This window comes from Eulemur rufifrons, chromosome 21 (assembly GCF_041146395.1).
Source record: "Eulemur rufifrons isolate Redbay chromosome 21, OSU_ERuf_1, whole genome shotgun sequence".
Taxonomy (NCBI): domain Eukaryota; kingdom Metazoa; phylum Chordata; class Mammalia; order Primates; family Lemuridae; genus Eulemur; species Eulemur rufifrons.
The window spans coordinates 1,541,932-1,560,707 of record NC_091003.1 but is presented as its reverse complement, the minus strand read 5'-3'; the positions used below and the strand labels follow the sequence as shown (position 1 = coordinate 1,560,707).

General features: G+C 61.0%; 1 protein-coding gene across 10 annotated transcripts in view; it reads right to left on the bottom strand.

Annotated features, from left to right (window-relative positions):
• RIMBP2 (RIMS binding protein 2) overlaps positions 1–18,776 on the bottom strand; it is a 166,578-nt gene that overhangs the window by 38,191 nt on the left and 109,611 nt on the right. For 8 of the 10 annotated variants that reach the window (XM_069497374.1, XM_069497377.1, XM_069497381.1 and 5 more), the window contains 3 exons: positions 14,965–15,069; positions 9,780–9,830; positions 1,970–2,174 (listed from right to left, as the gene is read on the bottom strand). In XM_069497374.1, coding sequence (XP_069353475.1) covers positions 1,970–2,174; positions 9,780–9,830; positions 14,965–15,066 — 358 coding nt within the window. In that variant the 5' untranslated portion in view covers positions 15,067–15,069. Of the gene's footprint in view, positions 1–1,969; positions 2,175–9,779; positions 9,831–14,964; positions 15,070–18,776 lie in introns of those variants that run through there. The other 2 variants (XM_069497382.1, XM_069497384.1) reach the window with 2 other exon arrangements.

The following is an 18,776-nucleotide window of genomic DNA, read 5'->3' as shown; positions in this document are numbered from 1 at the left end:
CCGTACCTGAAGCCGGCAATGGCTCTTCATCTACTCTAGACACAGACGAGTTCCCTTCTGCTCACACCAGTTTAGGTCAGCTTTGCTGCCACTTGTGACCAAGGTTTGTGGCTCAAAAGTGTTTTTGGCAAGAGACACGCAAGGACTGAGGCGGTTTTCTTCCCACCCGTCCTCAGGGGCCTGCGGGGGCTGCTGGCCCTGCCCTGGTCGCCCGAAGGGAGAACCGAGCACTTTGCTGCTGCCGGTCTGGGCTGCGGATTCAATACAGGTGTTTCACTCAGCATCCGGGTGTGGACTCAGAGGCTACGGCCCCCCAGAGTCCCCGCTGCCCGGGGCACAGAGGGTGCCCTTCCTGGGCCACGCCTCGTCTCTCCGCAGCTGTCACGCCACGAGGACGGCCTCGCTGAAGAACATGAGTCACCGAGGCCAAATCAGGAGTAAAACCGGCTGGACACAGCGTGGGCCGTGCTCCGAGGCAGGCTGCCCTGGGGCACCGTCGCAGGCCCGGGGGGTCGAGTGACCGGCAAGACAGCGCCGTGGTGGGCAACTTGTGCCAAAACAGCACAGACGCAGGGTCCCCTGCAGAACGCCAGGCTGAGGGGGCTCAGGGCTTTGTTCTGGTCACTGCCGTAGACCCCTGTGCCTGTGGCAGCGTTTGCATGCAGCAGGTGCTAAACGTTTGTCGGATCAGTCAATTTCCAGAAGCATCAAAAAGCCAGCCGAGCGCAGGGCTCCCTAGCGCCTCCGACTAGTGACACTGCTGCCTGCCCCCAGCAAGGGCGAGCGTGTCCCCGCCACGTGGCTCCTGTGGACCAACGAGCTGTGCAGGGAGGTGACACGTCCCACTTTGGGGCCAGAGCCACGTTTCCTCCCCATGTGACATAGGGAGCATTCCAGAAAGAGGAGACCCCTTCTCCAGTACTTCTGAGTGACGGCGACATGGCGCCCATTCCATGGCGCCTGCGAGGGACGCGCCCCCGACAGCAGTGTCCGCACGGCCCGAGTGTCTGGTGCGGCGTGGGCTGGGTCCGCGCGTGGGGGACACCCCGATCCTCCCCTCGTCCTGCTTTTCACGGTCATGGACCACCCGGCACCCTGTGCCAGTGTGCGCTGGGAGGGAAGGGCGTGGAGGGCACAGAGGTGGTGAGGACGTCACTCCACGGGATGCACGCGTCACCCCGTCTTAATAATGAAAAGCGGCAAACGGCAGCAGCGTGTGTTCTGATGGGCACCAGGGGAGACTCGGAAATTCCCTCTTGTGGCATCCCACAGCGAGGCTCCAACACGCCTCCGTAAATTCGAAAGAAATCGACCTTTGAAACAGGTGGGCAGGCCCAGGCGTGAAACCCACGTGACCTCGGTGCACCCTGGTCAACCTTCCTCAAGGACGTGGCACCTCCAGTGGGTCTAATTAAATGACGCCTGTGACGGTTTCGCCTGTGACCAGGACAAAAGTCCCCCCACGCACAAAGTTCCTCCCTCTGCTCCCTACACAAAACGGGAGGGCGAGGCCAAAACCCATCACCGCCTCTGCTGGATCCGAAGTTCCAAGCCCGTCCCAGTGTCACCCGCAGGTTGTGGGACCAGAAAAAAGGAAAACAACGAAAGCAAAGAAACGAGCTTTGTAGAGAGCTGGGGGTCCCAGCCAATAAATCCTTGCACAGCAGCCGCCAGTGTAGCCCCTACAGCTAGAGTCCTGGGTTCAAATCCCAACCCGACCCTTTATCGACTGTGTGACCCCACACACGTGCCTTGGTTTTCCTCATCTATGAAATGGGCCTAAGAACGTTGTCTCTGGATTGCACTTGATACCCGTGAAGCGCTGAGAACAGGGTGCCTGGTGCCCTGTGTGACCCAACCCCAAGGACGGCTGGGACAGGTCCTGTGCCCCTGCCCGGTGTGGGCACAGCCTCAGGGTGGTCCACGGCCACCCCCGCAACAGCTGAGGCAGGGGACGCCCGGTGCTTACCTTTGCTGATAGAGGTGGCTAGTCCGTTCATGAACGGAGGGAAAGGCTTGCTGGGGGCCGTGGGGACGTCCAGCGGGGCCACCGCACTGCTGCCCAGCAGATCGATCTTCCCTGCGTGCTGCCGGAACTTCTCCAGGTCCCGGGACAGCAGGTTGAACTGCTCACTCTGGGTCCGGCATTTCTCTTCCAGCTCCCGGACCTTGGACTGCGCGACAGACGCAGGATGGCTGAGCAGTGGCACTGGGTGGGGGGCGTGTGTGTGCACGTTTACGCTGCGTGTATGTGTGTGCACTTCCTGTGAGAGCGCTGTGTGTGCACGTGTGTGCTGCGTGCACGTGTGCAGGAGCGTGAGTGTGCTGTGTGCAGGAGCGGGCATGTGCACGTGTGTGCACTGCACGCATGACCATGCATGTACACGTGTGCACCTGTGTGAGCATGCTGTTTGTGCGTGAGCATGCATGTACATGTGTGTGCACGTGTGTGCATGTGCACGTGTGTGCTGCGTGCACGTGTGCAGGAGCGTGAGTGTGCTGTGTGTGCAGGAGCGTGCATGTGCACATGTGTGTGCTGTGTGCATGAGCGTGTGTGCTGTGTGCACGTGTGCAGGAGCGTGAGTGTGCTGTGTGCAGAAGCGTGCATGTGCACATGTGTGTGCTGTGTGCATGAGCGTGTGTGCTGCGTGCACGTGTGCAGGAGCGTGAGTGTGCTGTGTGCAGGAGCGTGCATGTGCACATGTGTGTGCTGTGTGCATGAGCGTGTGTGCTGTGTGCACGTGTGCAGGAGCGTGAGTGTGCTGTGTGTGCAGGAGCGTGCATGTGCACATGTGTGCGCTGTGTGCATGAGCGTGTGTGCTGTGTGCACGTGTGCAGGAGCGTGAGTGTGCTGTGTGCAGGAGCGCGCATGTGTGTGCACTGCATATATGACCATGCATGTACACGTGTGCACCTGTGTGCGCATGCTGTTTGTGCGTGAGCATGCATGTACATGTGTGTGCTGTGTGCGCATGCTGTATGAGTGTGAGCATGCATGTGCACGAGTGTGCTGTGTGGGCATGTGAGCGCATGCTGTGTACATGAACATGCGTGTGCACATGTGAGTATGGTGTGTGCACGTGTGCGAGAGCATGCTGCGTGTGCATGAGCCTGCACGTTGTGTGCAGTGGGGGCTGCCTCCCACCCCCACAGGAGACCAGCGTCTGACAAACGCAGCTCCCCACGCGGCCTGGCTGCTGGCCAGCGTGCGAAACCACAGGTGCCAAGAGCCCTGCAGACACGCAGCTCCCAGCCAACTGCGGGTGGCTCTGGGCTGTGTGTGCAACCGGGCCCTTTGTGGTTGGCACGCCTCGCCAGCGCTGCTTGAAACTGGGAGTGTGAGGCGGTGACACAGCCCGGCCCCGGGGAGCGGCTCAGGTGCTCACCCACCGATGCTCCCGGCACCTGCCCCCCAGCACCGCAGAACCCACGACACCACCGTTTCGGGCATTGAGAGGGGATTTCTGCCTGCTGGGTTTGGTTAGCAACACCGCAAAGACAACACAAAGACGACACCTCAGGAGCCCTAGGGAAGGGCAGGTGCTTCCCTCGGGAACACAGGTAGGACAGGGCAGCCCAGCAAAGCTCCCTCCTTGGGGCAGGACGGCCGGGCTGAACCGAGGCTGGTCTTGGGACAGCTCTGGACCGTGTGGGCTTCCTCTCGGGCCGGGAGTGTGAGCCAAGCCGCTCTCTCCCTGCCTGGGCACCTGAGGTCCGTGGGCCCTGTCTCCCGGCTCTGGGCACAGAGCTGCACACCGGAGGGTGCAGTCCCCGCTGGCCTCACCTGCGTCCCTCCCCTCGCGATGACCACCCGGAGGCCATAGCAGCTCCCGGACTATCTGTCTCTTGTCTGCCTCCACGACCGCACGGTAAGCTCCACGCTTTACTTCCTGCTCATGGCACGTGTCCATGCTTAGCACAGACCCCGGCACACAGCAGGGCTCCGTAAGTGTCTGCCAAGCCCATGAGAAGAGGGGAGCCCTGAGGTACAGACTCACATTCCTGGGGTGGCAGCGGCTCACCCAGGGCTCAGGCCTCCCTCGGGATGGCCGGGAAACCCCACGTAGTGTCACCGATTCTGTGCACTGGGCCACCCTGGGGACCTGTCTGCCTCTTCCTGCCGCATCCGGCACTGACACACCTTGTACCAAGTCAGCGCTCGGTGACGGACATGCCCCTGCCCACCTCCTCCTCCTCCTCATCTTCCTCCTCCCTCCTCCTCCTCCTCCTTCCACAGGCTTCTCAGCTTCCTGGTCCAGAATGAAGTGCTATTTATGTCTGAGCTCATGGATTTGTAAAAATAAACCTAACAAATACCAAGCCTATAATTAATTTCTTTGATTCATTAAAAAAAAAAATCAGCGGTATTCTTCTAGAAAGCTGAATGGGCTCGGCCAGGCTGGCTGTGTCCCCCGAGGAAGGCGCAGAGCTGCACACCGGGGGTCCCGGGCACAGGTGGGCACGTGGACAGCACCCCGAGGGGCCCTCCAGCCCAGGGACAGCTCGGGCCCCAGGTCCACACTCGGAGTAGCGACCTCGGCATCCTCACGGCCGCGGGCTCTGGCGCTGCCCACTCAGCCCTGCCTGAAGCCACTCCTGTCCTGAGGCCCCAGCCACTCCCTCATCCCTGGGGGCATCTTCCTGCAGGGTCCGTAGCCAGGGGGCCCAGAGAAAGCCCAGCCCTGCGAGCGAGCGAGGGTCAGTGCTCGGGGTGGGCAGACACGAGCGTGGGCGTTTGCAGAGGCCGGCGGGGCCGCAGGAAGTCAGCGGCTGTGGAGCCGGCCCACTGTGTCCTGGCGGGGCGTCTTCGTCTCAGCGCTGGTCCAGCCCCACCGTGGGCGGAGCTCCGGCTTTTCCAGAGAAGCAGGGGATCTTCCCTCCGCTGTCAAACCTCACATTGCGCAGGTCGGTCGGTAAGTGCTTCACCGGCTAATAAACGGCCCGTGACCCGGGCCACGTCTGGAGGCATATGTGGGCTGTGGCCACCGTGTCGCGCTCCTGCTTGGCCTGAAGCGTGTGGAGGGTGTTCCCGCATCAGCGAGCTGGGTGTGGGGGCCAGGCTGGAACCGCGGCCTTGTGACCCCGTAGACATCTCTGGCTACACCTGCATCGTCTTCGAGGCGGGACAGTCCCTCCCTCTGCCCCAGGTGGGGCTCCGGATCTCTAATTTCCAATCCTCCAGGAAGGCCGGTACTTCCCCGCCAGGTGAACTTCTGCCATCGCGGGAACCCAGCAGGGAGGCGGGCACAGCACCAGCAAGGCCGGGCCCAGGGGCAGCTGCCCCAGGACGTCCCGACATCTGCATGTCCACTGGCCCTGGGTGTGCTAATTAGCGTGGCCAACAGCAGGGGAAAAAAGTAAAACTATGGGCTTTTTCCCCAAGCAAGAGGAACAGGAGAAATAGGGGTTCGTTGGTGAAATAAATGAAGGGTATTCGGGACGATCACACATCTCAGGGCTGGCCCAGCTTTGAACAAATCAGGCGTGGACCAGCGAGGCCCTTCACCTGTGGCCTTGGGGACGGTGCCCGTGACAGGGGGCGTGGATCCCCGAGTCACCACTGGGAGGGGGGCTGCCCCGGAAGGGTCCCCGAGCTGCCGTGGACTCGGGCGGCGAGAACGTGACCTTCATGTGCCAAGCATGAGACCGAGCTGGTCACCACAGCACAGCCCGCCCTGGCCTTCCTGACACCTGAGCCCAACCCGCGCCTCCGTCCACGCAGTCACCCCCCCCCGCCACAGCACTTGCCACTCGCTCAGCGAGCACCTCGACAAGGGCCCGGCGGGGCCGAACGTCTCCCTCAGGCCGAGCAGGCCCAGGGCCCGGGGCCACCGTGCCTTTAGAGACCCACAGATGCGTTTTCCTTTTAATCTCCTTTAAAATGAGAAGAAAAAAGTGATGTAAGAAGAGTGAACACATCACAATGAATCTAAGCTAGATCATATGCACGCTATTTCCACGAGATGTAAAACGTAATTTTTCTTATTTTTTTTTTTAACAGAGGGAAGGGACAGGTTCCCAGAGCGCAGTGTGGCCGTGACGGAGACCCCCTGTCCACTCTCATGAGTCTCCCGACCGAGACACAGGGGCAACAGGCAGCTGCTTGTGTGAAGAAGACCCGGGTCGCCCCGAGGCCGAGACGCGTAGGGGCTGGTGCCTTCGGGGGACGCTTTGCTCCGGGAGGGGACGACCGAGGCGCTGCAGCTCCTCCAAGGGTGCCCTGAAGACTCAGCCACCAGGCAGCTGACGGCGCGTGCGAAGCTCACAGCACTCGGGGCGGGCGAGACCCCTGTCCAGGAAGCCCGACCCCCACATCTCCCAGGGTCTCAGCCGGACACCGCCGAGGAGTGCTGCGGTCCCAGCGGCAATTCTTCCCCGCAGAGACTTCCCTCGAGGCACCGAGGGGAATGTCTCTGGTGCGTAGGAGCTGTGTGTCCTTGGGCAAGTGGCTCAGTGTCTCTGTGCCTTGACTGTCTCAATGAGAAGAACAGCCTCATCATGGTTTCAAAGATTAAATCCGATGGCACTTGTCAAATGCCGGCTGCAGAGTGACATCATGACTTGTGTTCCCGCCGCCACTGCCACGTCCGGGGAAGGGCAGGCGGGTCCCGTCTGCACAGCTGGCACCTGCCGACTTTCCATTCGACCTTCGGTGCCGTGTCGGGCAGGAGGTGTCCCCACACTCGCAGGGAGGGCAGAGTTCTGAGGTGACAGGCACCGTGCCCTGAACCCTGGAGCCAAATTTCTGGGGTCCGAGTCGGATTCCTCCCCTGGGCAGGTCATGTAACCCGAGTGCCTCAGTGTCCCGCGCTGGAGACCGAGTGACGCGTGCGGCGTCTCAGACGCACTCTTAGGACAGCGCCGGGCACAGGCCACCTGCTCAATAAACGCCGCTGCTATTGTTTTCCTCCCACTTCTCTGTTTTGACACGACTTTCTGTAAGTGCCAAAGAAATTACTTAACTAACAGTATCTGGAATCTCCCTGCGCTTGGCCTCTCGGGTTTATAAAAAGAGCTCTGTGTTTCCAGGAGAATCCTTGAAAACCTCTGTTCTATTTTTAGTTAACTCCTGACACATAACTTTGCTAAACCCCCAAACTAGGCCAGATGCTTCCTCCGGTCCTAGGACTTTTCTCTTAGGGCCGTGACAGGGAATAAGGACACCTCCCCTTCCCCGGCCCCAAACGTCCCGGCCACTCGGTCATCAGAAAACGGGGCGTAGACGCACCTGGAGAAATGGATGTGCACACACGGGTATGTTGAGGGTGTTTATTTCACACGTGCTCTCAGCTAAACCGTGTCTAGCAACTGTATCATATCTGGCTGGGCAAGAAACCGGCTGTTCTACTTAGTAGAATATTCTAGGAAAGTCACCGGGGTCCCACCTGGGATGTACCGAATCCTCCAAGGTCACCGACACTTAGAAATGGAAACCATGCCCCACGCAGCACGTTGCTCTGTGCCGGTGAGTGGGAGTACTGTGGTCTCTCGGCCACGCCCCACGGCAAGGTACGAAATGGTTATCAAGGTGCCAAGACACAGACCGGCCAACACCTCCCGGGGAACCCCCTCCTTAAAGTCTTTTCTCCTTCCCAGGCACCGGCCTCACAGACGGCACCTAAACACCACGTCTCAACGTCAGCCGCAGCAACACCCGCGGGGCTGGTTCTAACGCGGATTTCTGGGTCCCTCCCTGAGTGTCTGACTCAGCAGGTCTGAGAGGTTTGGAAGCTCAGAGGTGGGGAAAACGTTCGAAGGCCCGTTCTGAGGGGGCAGCTCAGCTTCTCCCGGCCCCAGAGGAACTGGAAGGGCCGTTGTCTGCTGAGGGCAGGAGCAAAGGCGGCCCGTGGGAAGGAGCTTGCCGTCAGGTGTGGGACAGAGAGGTGCATGGCTCAGGGGTGACACTCAGGTGTGAGGCTGGAATTCCGATGGCCAAATAACCAAATTCTGGGCTGTCAGCTGGGTTCTCTCACCCCTGCTCGTGGCTGGCCAAGGGCAGAATCGGTCCTAACCGCTGCCCTTCCCCGTGGTCATCTGAATTCACTGACTGGCCCCCAGCCTGACAGTCACAGCCCTGGCAGAGATCGGGGAGCCGCGGGCCTGGGCCTGCTCAACACGGCAGAGACACTCCGTGCCCAGGTGCCGGATCAAGGCGAATCCCCCCTCGTGGAGCTCCTGAAAGCAGCTCCTCAGCCCCCCAGGTTAAGGAGCCCCCCGCCCGCTACGTTAGAGAGCTTTGGTTCAGGCCAGCACCTCGAGGTGCTCCGTCCAGGAAGCGGCGGCGGATTGAGCAGGCCCAGGGCCTCGCGGCCGCATCCATGCACAGGGAAGACACCACAGCACACCGGGCGGGAACACCACGCCGGGGCGGGAACACGCCGCGTCTAGAATACCTGCATGCTGTCCAAGGTGCTCTGGACGAAGCGCCAAGCAAGACACAACCACGGAGAGACAGTGAAAATGAAAGACACGGTTCTCGTTACACCCGAGTGGCCTTTACAGTTTTCAAAGCAAAGCGAGTTGCACTGGGACCATCGCCACTCTGCAAAGCATGCGCCACGGCAGCGCAGGCCACGGGCCACGGCGGGGCCGCGGCAGCTCGGAAGGCGGATTGAAACAATACGGGTGACCGAGCCAACGGCCTCAGGGCAGCTGGGAAAGGCACCACCCGGCCGGGGGAACGGACCGTGCTCGGGGAGAAATCCGGCCCCCGGGAGGCCGACTCCAGGCTCCCAGCTCGTGCATTTTCCTGTTTGCCGTTCACCATTCATCACACGCAGCCCTCCAGACAGTCACTAACTGACGGACGCTTTCCAAAAATCAATGTTAATACATATGATGATAATGAGCAAACCTTTTCCCGCGGGAGGGAGAGATTTAAACGGTGATGCGAGAGAGGCAGGCATCCCGAGTGGCTGCTGTTCCCCTGGGGACGGGAACAGGGCTGTCCTAAAGACAGCAGCCTCTCCCCGTCTCTGGAGACCTAACCCCGGCCGAGGTCACGCTGGGGCCAGGCCGCTGTTGCGCCACCAGCTCCGTAAGGGGCCGTGAGCCGCCAGGCCCTCGTCTCCGGCAGGGCGAGGGAGGCGCTCACCGCGGCCCACCCGCTGTGGGTAAGGAAGGCCTCGGGGGCCCCCAAGAGCTCTGCCCCCGTCTGCCTGTCCACTCGCTCCCAAGGGGGCTGGCGTCGGGCCGAGAGCCAGGGACGGGAGCGGTCACTCTCGACACACCACCCACGCTGGGGGGACGTGGCACCGGGTCCCTTCCAAGCCACTGTGGGCACTGAGGAAGCCACCGTCACTGTGTTTGCGGGACAGTGCTGGCTGCCCCGCATCCCAGGCCCCCCTTTCTCTGATTCCACAAATGCCCCCCAGGACCAGCGTCACACCTTAAACCCGCACCCCCGCAGCCGACCCTCGGAGGGCACGATGTCCCCAGGAACGGCCCATCCTCCGCTTCTCCCCCGGGAAGCGATTCCTTACTTCCCAGCCCAGGGGAGCCGGTCGAGAACTGCAGGCCACATCCGAGATACACAGTTCTGCCCCCGGCTGTGTGGCCAAGGGGCCACTGCCTAACCTCTCTGGGGCTCAGCCTCCTCACGTGCAGACACGGAAATCGCCATGGTACCGTCACACCGGCCGCTCCTGACGACCACATGAGAAGATGCACACGCAGCCCCCGGGAGCCGGTATACAGCCGGCACTTACACGTTACCTGCTGCTTCCAGTGGGCGTGAGCGCAGTCCCCCCCCCACCCCCACCCGCCCCGGGGTCACTCACCTCTAGCAGCTGCACGGCTCCTTCGTGCTCTTTCTTAGCTTCAACCTGAGCCTTTTTCACGGTAAAAAGAGGAATCGTTCACAGGGGGAAAGAAGAGAAGCAGGTTAGTGTCTGAATCGTCAGGAGGGTCGTTCGTTCCTAGTCTCCTAACGAGCTCCCACGTTCTCAGGGTCTCAACCCGTTTCCATCTCTTGTTTCCGTGGGGCCGGACGGACGGGCTCTGGCTGGGTTTGACGCTCGCTGTGAAAACCGAAATCGCGTCCTGGCCTGGCAGGGAACGGGCAGACTCTCGGGACTTGGCTCGGGGACGGGTGGGGGGACGTCCCAGTTCTGCTCCTGAGAAGGGGCCGCACACGGAGGGCGGCGAACCCAGAACGCCAGGATGATCCCTCCCAAGCCCCTGGGTGGCACCTTCGTCCCTCCAATGTCCTTAACTGCTTGGGAGGCAAAACACAATCCCACAACCCTGACCCCAAGCAGAGCAGCTCCTGGTTTCCCGAAAGCCCCGGGCCCTGGCGCGGGTGTCAGGGGGGCCCCCAGCGCGCAGCAGGCTCCTGGCCCTTCCGGCCTGCGGCACGGGCCACCCTCTACGAAGCAGCAAAGCCAAACCACGTGCCCCATGGAATAAAATGTTTTACAAGTTTTGCTAAAGAAATTTCTGTGGGTGTCCGCTGCCTGCGCCAAGGGCAAATTCATATGAAACTGAAACGCAACATGATCGTGGTCCTCACAGACCCAGAGGTTCTAGCAGCACGATGACACCAAGTGTCTGTCGTCTCCTCTCCTGGGAGGAGCCCCTGGGCTTGCTGGGATCTGCCCGGCCCCACACTGGGCGCGGGCCTAGGCTCTCGGGGCGTGGTGACGGGGTGGCCTGCTGCCTGCTGCCTGCACTGAGCCTTTGCCCGGGAATGGAGGGGAGGGGGCCCTCTCCTGTTGGACCTGGCCCGAGAGGACGTGAGGCTGGAGTGCCCTCACGGTGCCAAGACGGCTGCAGCAGCTCCGTCCCGCCACCACGGTAAGGCGGCAGATGGTGTCGCGAGGCCTTGGACGCCACTGTGTCTGAAGCCAGCTGGTTTGGGCCCTGGATCCAGCCACAGCTGAAGTCAGAATCGCAGTGATGTGTGCAAATAAAATATCCTTTGTGCATTTTCCGTCACTGGAAACCAAGCGTGCCAGCCGTGAAGAACGTGATGCTTCCATTTTAACGCTGAGAAACTGAGGTTCGGCAGGAGTCTGGGGTTGTGCCACGAGCCAGAGAGGAAAAGGCGTCATCGTGCACCACATGCCATGTAGTGTCCCCATCGCACCGGCCTCGGTGGCTCACAGATGTCACCAGTGAAGCAGGAAAACACCCTGATGACACTCCCTAAAAACTAGCGTTTTCCTGCTTCACTGGCGACATCTGTGAGCCACCGAGGCCGGTGTGCTGGGGACACTACGTGGCACGTGCACATAGGAGGGTCACGCCCTGATGCTGGGGCGCACCTGCCTCTTCAAACACGGAGCTAATGAGGAATCCACGTGCTACACGGAGACTCACGTCAGGATTCTCAGTCTCTAGAGAAACAGTCTCTCTGGTGCCCAGAGCAGCGTCAGTGACCTCAGAGCAAGTGAATGTCATCGTCACAGCTGAGAAACAGTCTCTCTGGTGCCCACAGCAGCGTCAGTGACCTCAGAGCAAGTGAATGTCATCGTCACACCTGCTACTTCTCGCTCACGGAACGCTGCTCGTTGGGAAGAAGGAAGAGTTCGGCCACCCCAGCACAGACTGAAAGTGACAAGTGGCCTGAGGTTCCGTGGAGCTCGTGCACACGTGTTTCATGCTCACGTGTTCCCAGGCGTGTCCCAAGAGCCCGGCAGGGGACGAGGACACAGCGAGTTAATCATCCCATCCTCAAATCCAGCTCAATCATCGAGCGTTCAGACCGCTCCTTTCAAAGCGGAACAGCGAGAGTGCCAATAAATAACAAACAGAAAAAGAGAAACGGGCAGAGAAACGCAGGACTTTATAAATAGCGCCACCACCGAGTCGGTCCAGTCAAAGACGGTTTTCAACTGGCAGGATCGGGAAACAGGAGAAAACCGCCGCGGGCTGTCAAAACTCGGCCGAGCTGGCAGCGGCAACGCGGTTTCCGGCCTCGGCTGAGAACCAGGAATTCGCTCTCGCGGGCTGCTCGCAAGCCTGGCCGCTGGGCACTCGGAACAGATTGTTAAAATTAACTGTGAAAACGGGCAGCGCTGAATCCTTGCAGAATCTAAGCCGCAGCTTCAGCGGGGCCCGTTGCGGGGCCACTGCCAAGTCGTGGAGAAGCGTGGCCTTCATTCCGCTGCGGCTTCCCGTGGAACAGAAACCCGAGGGGGACACGGCCCCGCGGGTGCCCATGCTGCCCTGGATGCCAGGGAAGGGGCCTGTCACCCCAAGGGTCAAAGGTCCAGGGGGCGGGTCCCCCCAGTAGCAGCAGCTGTGTCCAGGGAGGCGTCCACAGAGGGGACCACGGGTCTCCTACCGCCAACGTCCTGGACACGACACTCGGAACCACCCAGGAGCCGCGGTGAGGCTGGGGTGGGGCGAGGGTCAGCTGCACGGAAAAGCGAGCGAGACCGTGGAACCGAGCTGAGGGCCGTGAGGACTCTAGAACCCGGCAGCCGGCAGAGCCGAGAGGCTGACGAACACACCGGCGCTCCGGGAGCAGAGAAGACTGCGGCGACGCCACCCGGAACCAGCGCAGAGGCCCGTCTGCGACCCGCGCCCACCCCGGCCGTCCCCACACAGTGACGGAGGCCGGCAGCCCCGAGGCAGACGCTTGACGTCCATCAAAGCACCAGTCATGTGCTGCTCCGCGGATCCAGTGTCTCCCAGCATCCCGCGCTTCAGTGGCAGCCATGAAATTGAGAGTGAAATGGCCAGGTCAGGGGGCAGACAGGGGGCTCTGGGGTAGCTCCACGGTGCCGCCTCATCGGAACCACATTTGGACCTCGGACACTCCAAAGAGGACCGGTGACTTTTATCTTTCTAGGGGGACAAAGACCAGTCTTCAGCCAGTGCCCGCCCTAGAGCAGAGGCACCACCCCTGGTGGGTCAGGCGTGTCCGCTCTGTGTCCTCAGTTCCAGAATCCAGTCCTCTCCCCTTGCCACCTGCACCCCGACGCCCTGCCCTGTCCCTCACTCCTGCACCCCGAGGGCGCGAGCGTTTGCTGTCCCCCCAGCTCCTGGCACGGCGGGCGTCCTCTGCTCGCCAAGTCTCGCCTACGGTCCCATGTTGCACGTTCGTTCCTCCGTGGCCCCCGTCGTCACGCGGGCTTCTCGGTCTTTCATTCGCTTGTTCACTCACTTTTCCCCCAGGAGGGCAGAGCCGGGCTCGCTCGCCGCCGGGTTTTCTAGAGCCATGGCCGAGCGGCTGACTCAGACGGGCCACCGGAGCCCACGGAGCAAATGAGTCAGGGGTCCGGCCGGCAGGTGTAGCCCGACGGCCGTCCACACCACACGTCAGACGGAAAGAGGACTCTGGAAAGAATCCACCAACCTCCCTATACCCGGGATCCAACCTTCCTCTTCTAACACGTCCCCAAAAGTCAGAGCTTCTAAGAAGTCACCAAACCGAGCCCTTCCTGCTCCATCTGCTTTCTCTGCCCATGCCACCCTCACTCCCAAAGTGTCCATGTGTCCAAGAGAGATGACGAATGGGGAGGGGAGCAAAGGACGTTGAGATAAGAGACGTGGACAGCAGAGACAGGGGGCTGAGGACACGTCCCGTCTCCCTCCCCAGACCGTATTTATATTCCTGCAGACCTATTATCCGGCCCAGACAGCCCCTGCCGGGGGCCGTGGCTTCCGGAGCCGTCAGGCGTGAGCCCAGTGACTCCCGGCGTGAGGAAGGTCCTGTGGGCCCAGCAGGAGGAGACAGAGAAGCTTCTCCGCCTGCGTCCCGCAATATCCGTCGTGGATAACATCTGACGAAACATCGCCTCGCAGGGCGTCTGCCAGCTTATTATGACAGGTGACAAGAGCTGTGACAGTCCCATCAGCGCCGGCTTAATGAAATCCGTCTTCCACATTATCTCGCGCCAAGCGATCAGAGAGACGCCAGCAGAAGTTATCTACCTGTTGTGAGGAGCTCTGCTGATAAACTGCAGGAGAAACACTCCGGGAGGTTCCTACCACCCACCGGGTGGGACGAGCCGCTGTGTGTGCTTCGTTTTCAGACCCGAGACCCAGAGAGGCCGTCGGACGGGCGGAGGGGCCACGGCTGGCTGCCCGACGCCCACCCCAGCCAGGGCCAGACCAGCGGGGGAGGAGTGGGCAGGGCTTTGGGGGAAACCAGAGAACTGGTCACGGGCCCCGTGTCCCGATTCCCACTGTGGGCACCACAAGCCTCTCAGCTCTGAAAGGGGGGTCTTCCTGCCACCGGGCGAGAGAGCAGGACCCAGGTGAGGACTGAAGCGGGGGCGGATCAGCTTCCCCGGCGCCTGGCAGGTGCCGTGCGGGTGCACACAGCACCGCTCGGTCCTCCCCGTGGCCTCATCTCTCCCGAGTCCTCCCCGTCCTCACTGCTTTCCTTGTCCTCCCCCCTTCCACGTGGTAGCGGGACCACGCGACCACCCTGCTCTGCAATGTGATGTGCTCGCTCGTAACACGTCACATGAACAGCCCCGAGACAGCGGGAACAAACCACAGCGACCCCCTCTCCTGGGGCCGTCTCGGTCTGCCCTGTGGCTGAACCGAGAAGCAGCCATCGCCTTGCGAGGCGTCGGTTTAACCCAGCTCCCCACCCCTCCTCCCACGCAGCATGACTGCAAACAACAACAACAATAGTCCATCCGAGCGTGTTCCTGTGTTTCCCGCAGGGCATAGTCCCAGGACAGGGCTGGGGCGTCAACACCTGTGTGCATCTTTAGTGTGAACTGACACATGCAGCTTCCCCCCAAAGCAGAGGCAGTTCACACCTCCACGAGCAACCTGAGAGCGTGTCCTTTTCCCCACAACCTCACCAGCATCAGATGTTGGAGCTTTCTACTTGTTTTTGCATCACGAATACGAGAAACTTTAGAAAACCCAGAGCACACAGGGAAGCAACAATGACCGGATCTCCGTGCAAGGAGGGAGCAGACAGGCCGCTGCCCTCGGGCCCCCGCCCACCCCTCCTGCGTGCCCAGCGCCCCCCACGCCCCAGCCCGCCGCGCTCACCTTCTGCAGAAGGTCGATCTCCTGCTGCTTGGCGCTGAGGACAGCCAGGGCCTGCTCATGCTCCGCTTCCAGCTGCTGCCGCCGTTCCGCGGCCTCTCGCATGTGCTGCGGGGACAGGGAGAGTCCGGCTGAGCGTGGCCACAGCGCCCGGGGCCGTGTCTGCACCAGAGCGCGGCCCGACTCCGCCCGACCCCCGGGGCCCTGCCTGGTCCCAGCTTTCCTGGGGCCGCAGAGCCAACAGGGGACCCTGCTGTCCACAAGCCTCTTCCTCGACGCTCTCCTACAACAGCAAATTTCCTCCTTTTCCTCGTTTTGAAAAACTTAATCTCTCTCCTGTCTGCTTTTGCTCAGGTCTTTTGCAACAACAGCTGGGGGCACTATGAGGTGTTCATTTAAGGGCCAGACCACCCAGGGTCACATCCCAGCTTGGATGTCACCAGCTCTGCAACCTTAGGATGGTTGCTTGACCTCTCTGTGTGCCATGTTCTTCTTCTGGATTATTCAACATCATTATCTCTCTAAATGGTTAATAATTAATGAAACACTTAATGTTGATTAGCCAATTATTAATGAGCACCCACGTCATACAGGTGCTTTGAATCTTACCTGGGCTACAACAGTACTTGGTGTCAGTTAAGTTCTCCATGTTACCTTTTAGTCCAAACATGAGAAGGCCCTTGCCATTGGACGTGTGCAGCACCACGTGACGCTACGTAAACCCCAGGTGCAGGGTGGAAAGCGGAGACTATGAGGTGACCCGGGCTCCACCCACAGGACGATAAGGAACAATGACCGCATGTTAGGATGACGGTGACAAACCAGAACGCGGCAGCTACTCTACTCTATGCCAGGCTGTCCACCAAGTCCACACTCGGCCTCGTTTAACGCTGAGAGTTGACACAGTAGTCACTATTTCACAACGTGGCGACGGGCTCAGAGAGGCTAAGCAACTTGCTTAAGGCCACACAGCTGGAACGTGCCGAGGCTGGATGCTGCCCCAACAACGCCGAGACTCAGAGCCAGCGTGTTCCCAACCGCTGCCCCGTTCCTGGGCGGAGACAACTGAGGAACGGCCACCTTCATCCTCGGACACCGCGAGGGCCGGAGACGCAGGCTGAGGCTCGCGAGCTGCCGCCCTGGTTTGGATGAGCGACTCTGCAGCTGTTTAATTGCACTATTGTTCCGGCTAATTTTCGTGCTTCTATTTATTTTGGAAGTGGGCACTGCCAAACGCAGCCCGGGTGATCTTTATTTAGCTTCGGGAAGGAAGTTGTTAGGGAGGGGAGGGAACCGCTCTCCTTACAGGGACTCATTAGAAGCTTTAACCAAACGCAGAAATAGCTCCAGGCGTGGCGCTGCGGGCTGCGGAGCCGCCAGGGGAGAAAGGGGTGACGGCACGTTGGGGGCTTCTCGCTTAGAGAGCAGGGGAGGGGGCTTCACAGACCCAACGGACGGAAACAAGCAGGACGGAAATGGCTTGTAAGTTTCTCAGGCTACGAGCCGAGTCAATACGAAGTAGTTGTCAGAAAGGCATAAACTCTACCCTTGAAAAATGTGTCTGAGGTTCGTTATGACGGATGCCGGGAGGACAAGTTTCTCTGGGGACTTCTGTTGACTCCCATGTCCCCACATCTCACCTGTCCCTTCAAAGCCCACGTACCCCTCTGGCCACCACCTGTGGATCTGTTTCCGCTCTCAACAGAGCTTTCTAAACGGACAGATTCTACCTGTCTCCCCCCGACCTCACCTCCCGTGCACTCCTCAAGCTTTTGCACCCCAGCTCCCTCCTGTCCCGGCCACCCAGACTTGTAATGACAAACAGTTACCGTGTTAAGCCACTGGGCACCGGGGCGGTTTGTTACGCAGCATATTGTGACAGTAGGTAACAGATACAGCGTCCAGTGACACCTACAACAAATTCTAAAGTTCTTAGAATTCTACTTTGGCTTAGGAGTCCCTGCACACTTTAGCGCCCATCTGGGTTTCACCTTCTACCTCCCTGCCCTCCCCTCGCCATTGCGGCCACGCCGGCCACCAGCCTCTCCCTTGAGCGTCTTCTCTCCGCCCCAGGGAGGTGAGGGGTGGCGAGCGGCCCTCGGTCCAGGTGGGCCCCGCACAGCCCGCCGTGTGCCCAGGTGGGCTCCAGCCCTGGCAGAGTCCTCTGGGGCTCTCAGCAAGCCAAGCTGGCTGGAACCAGGCTGGGGTCCCCGTTCCACACGCACCACCGACACAGCGCCAAGGTGGGGTCCAGCTGGGACGTGTGGGATGGACAGGCCTGGGCCTCTGAGATCTCCCAAATCCAGTCGGCTGCCTCCCCTGCTCGGCACACATCCGTCTCCTGACGTCCCTGCCACCGCCGACGAGCTTGGCTGCTCGGGGAAAAGCTAATTTTGTGCCGTCCATTTATTACTATGACAGAAACACCAGAAGGGCGTGAAAATCACTGCGCTTTTCCATCGGTACAAATGGCGGCAGCGTGTATCCAACGTGCCATCTCCTTGCCTGGGGCCGATTCCGCGCAAGCTCCCTCAAGAGCACAGGACTCCGGGACCTACCGCAGGGACCACCCTGCAAACGCGCCCTCCTGCCGGGTGGGGCACAGGGGGATCACAGACGGGTCTGCAAATCCTCGAGACACTCGCTGTCTTCCCATCGTAACAGGACACTGGCAGGGCGGGGTCCTCTGAGGAGCAGCTGCATGGATTCCCGCAGGCCCCTCCCCCCATGGGCTGCAGGGGCCTGGGACAGGCCACCCACCTGGTCCCGGCAAGTGTGCAATGACACCCCCACCTCGGGGCCTTCCCCCTCCCCTGCCCTCTTCCCCCCCCCCCCCCCGTTCACTCATCAAAACGGCACCGAGAAGGACTTCATGGACGACCTATGAAGAGTCCAGCACTGCCCCAGCCCTGGGGACAGAGCGGACGGGGAGCCCCTGCCCCCGAAGCTGGCTCTTTAGGTGGGGGACAAGGTGTGACACAACCAAACAAGACAAACAAGCAAAATGTGTCTTGAAGGTGAGCTTTAGGGAGACAAGTGGCGCCAAGACGGGGCCAGGGAGTGCCGGGTGCCCGTACACAGGCCCTGAAGGGCAAGTGGCAGCAGGAGACACCGGGCCCTGCCGGTGACATCTGGGCCAAGACAGGACGGCAGGGTGGGGGAGCCCACAGCCCCCGAGGCAGCAACAGTCGGGGCCAGACAGTGTTGGCTTACCAGGGTCTTTGCGCTCACTTGCTACAGAGCCGGCCGCCCGCCCGCCCAGGTGCAGACACAGCCCAGGTGCCGAGATGGGACCCGGCTGGGCGCAGACCGGGGTTCACCCGGCAGCCAGAGGCTGCTCTTGTCGGCAAGGTCGGCCCCTGGCTGGTTCCCCCTGGGAACTTAGGCTTGGGAGGGTTCCCGCCATCCCCCGGCAGGTAAGAGGGGCTCAGGGCGCCCAGACTGTCTGCACTGACCGCGCGGTTCACGCTGAGCACCTGCTCTCCTGCTGAGCACCTGCTCTCCTGCTGGAGCAGGCACTTGGGTACGTGCCAGGCACAGGTGCCCACGTGACCAGCCCCCAGCGAAAACCCCAGGCCCCGAGTCTCTGGTGAGCCTCCCTATTGGATGTCATTCCCTGCATGTTGTCACAGTGTTGCTGGGAGTCCCCAGCTCAACCCCGGCCCTGCAAGGGCCTCCTCTCCATCTGTCCTCCCAAGGGCAGGCAACGCCCCTGGTGTGAACACTCTGGACGGGAGGGCAGCCACGGAGAGTGCGGTTTGCAGGGCAGGAGGACAGAGCCCGGGTATGAGCCTGGGCTGTTCACACCTGGGCAA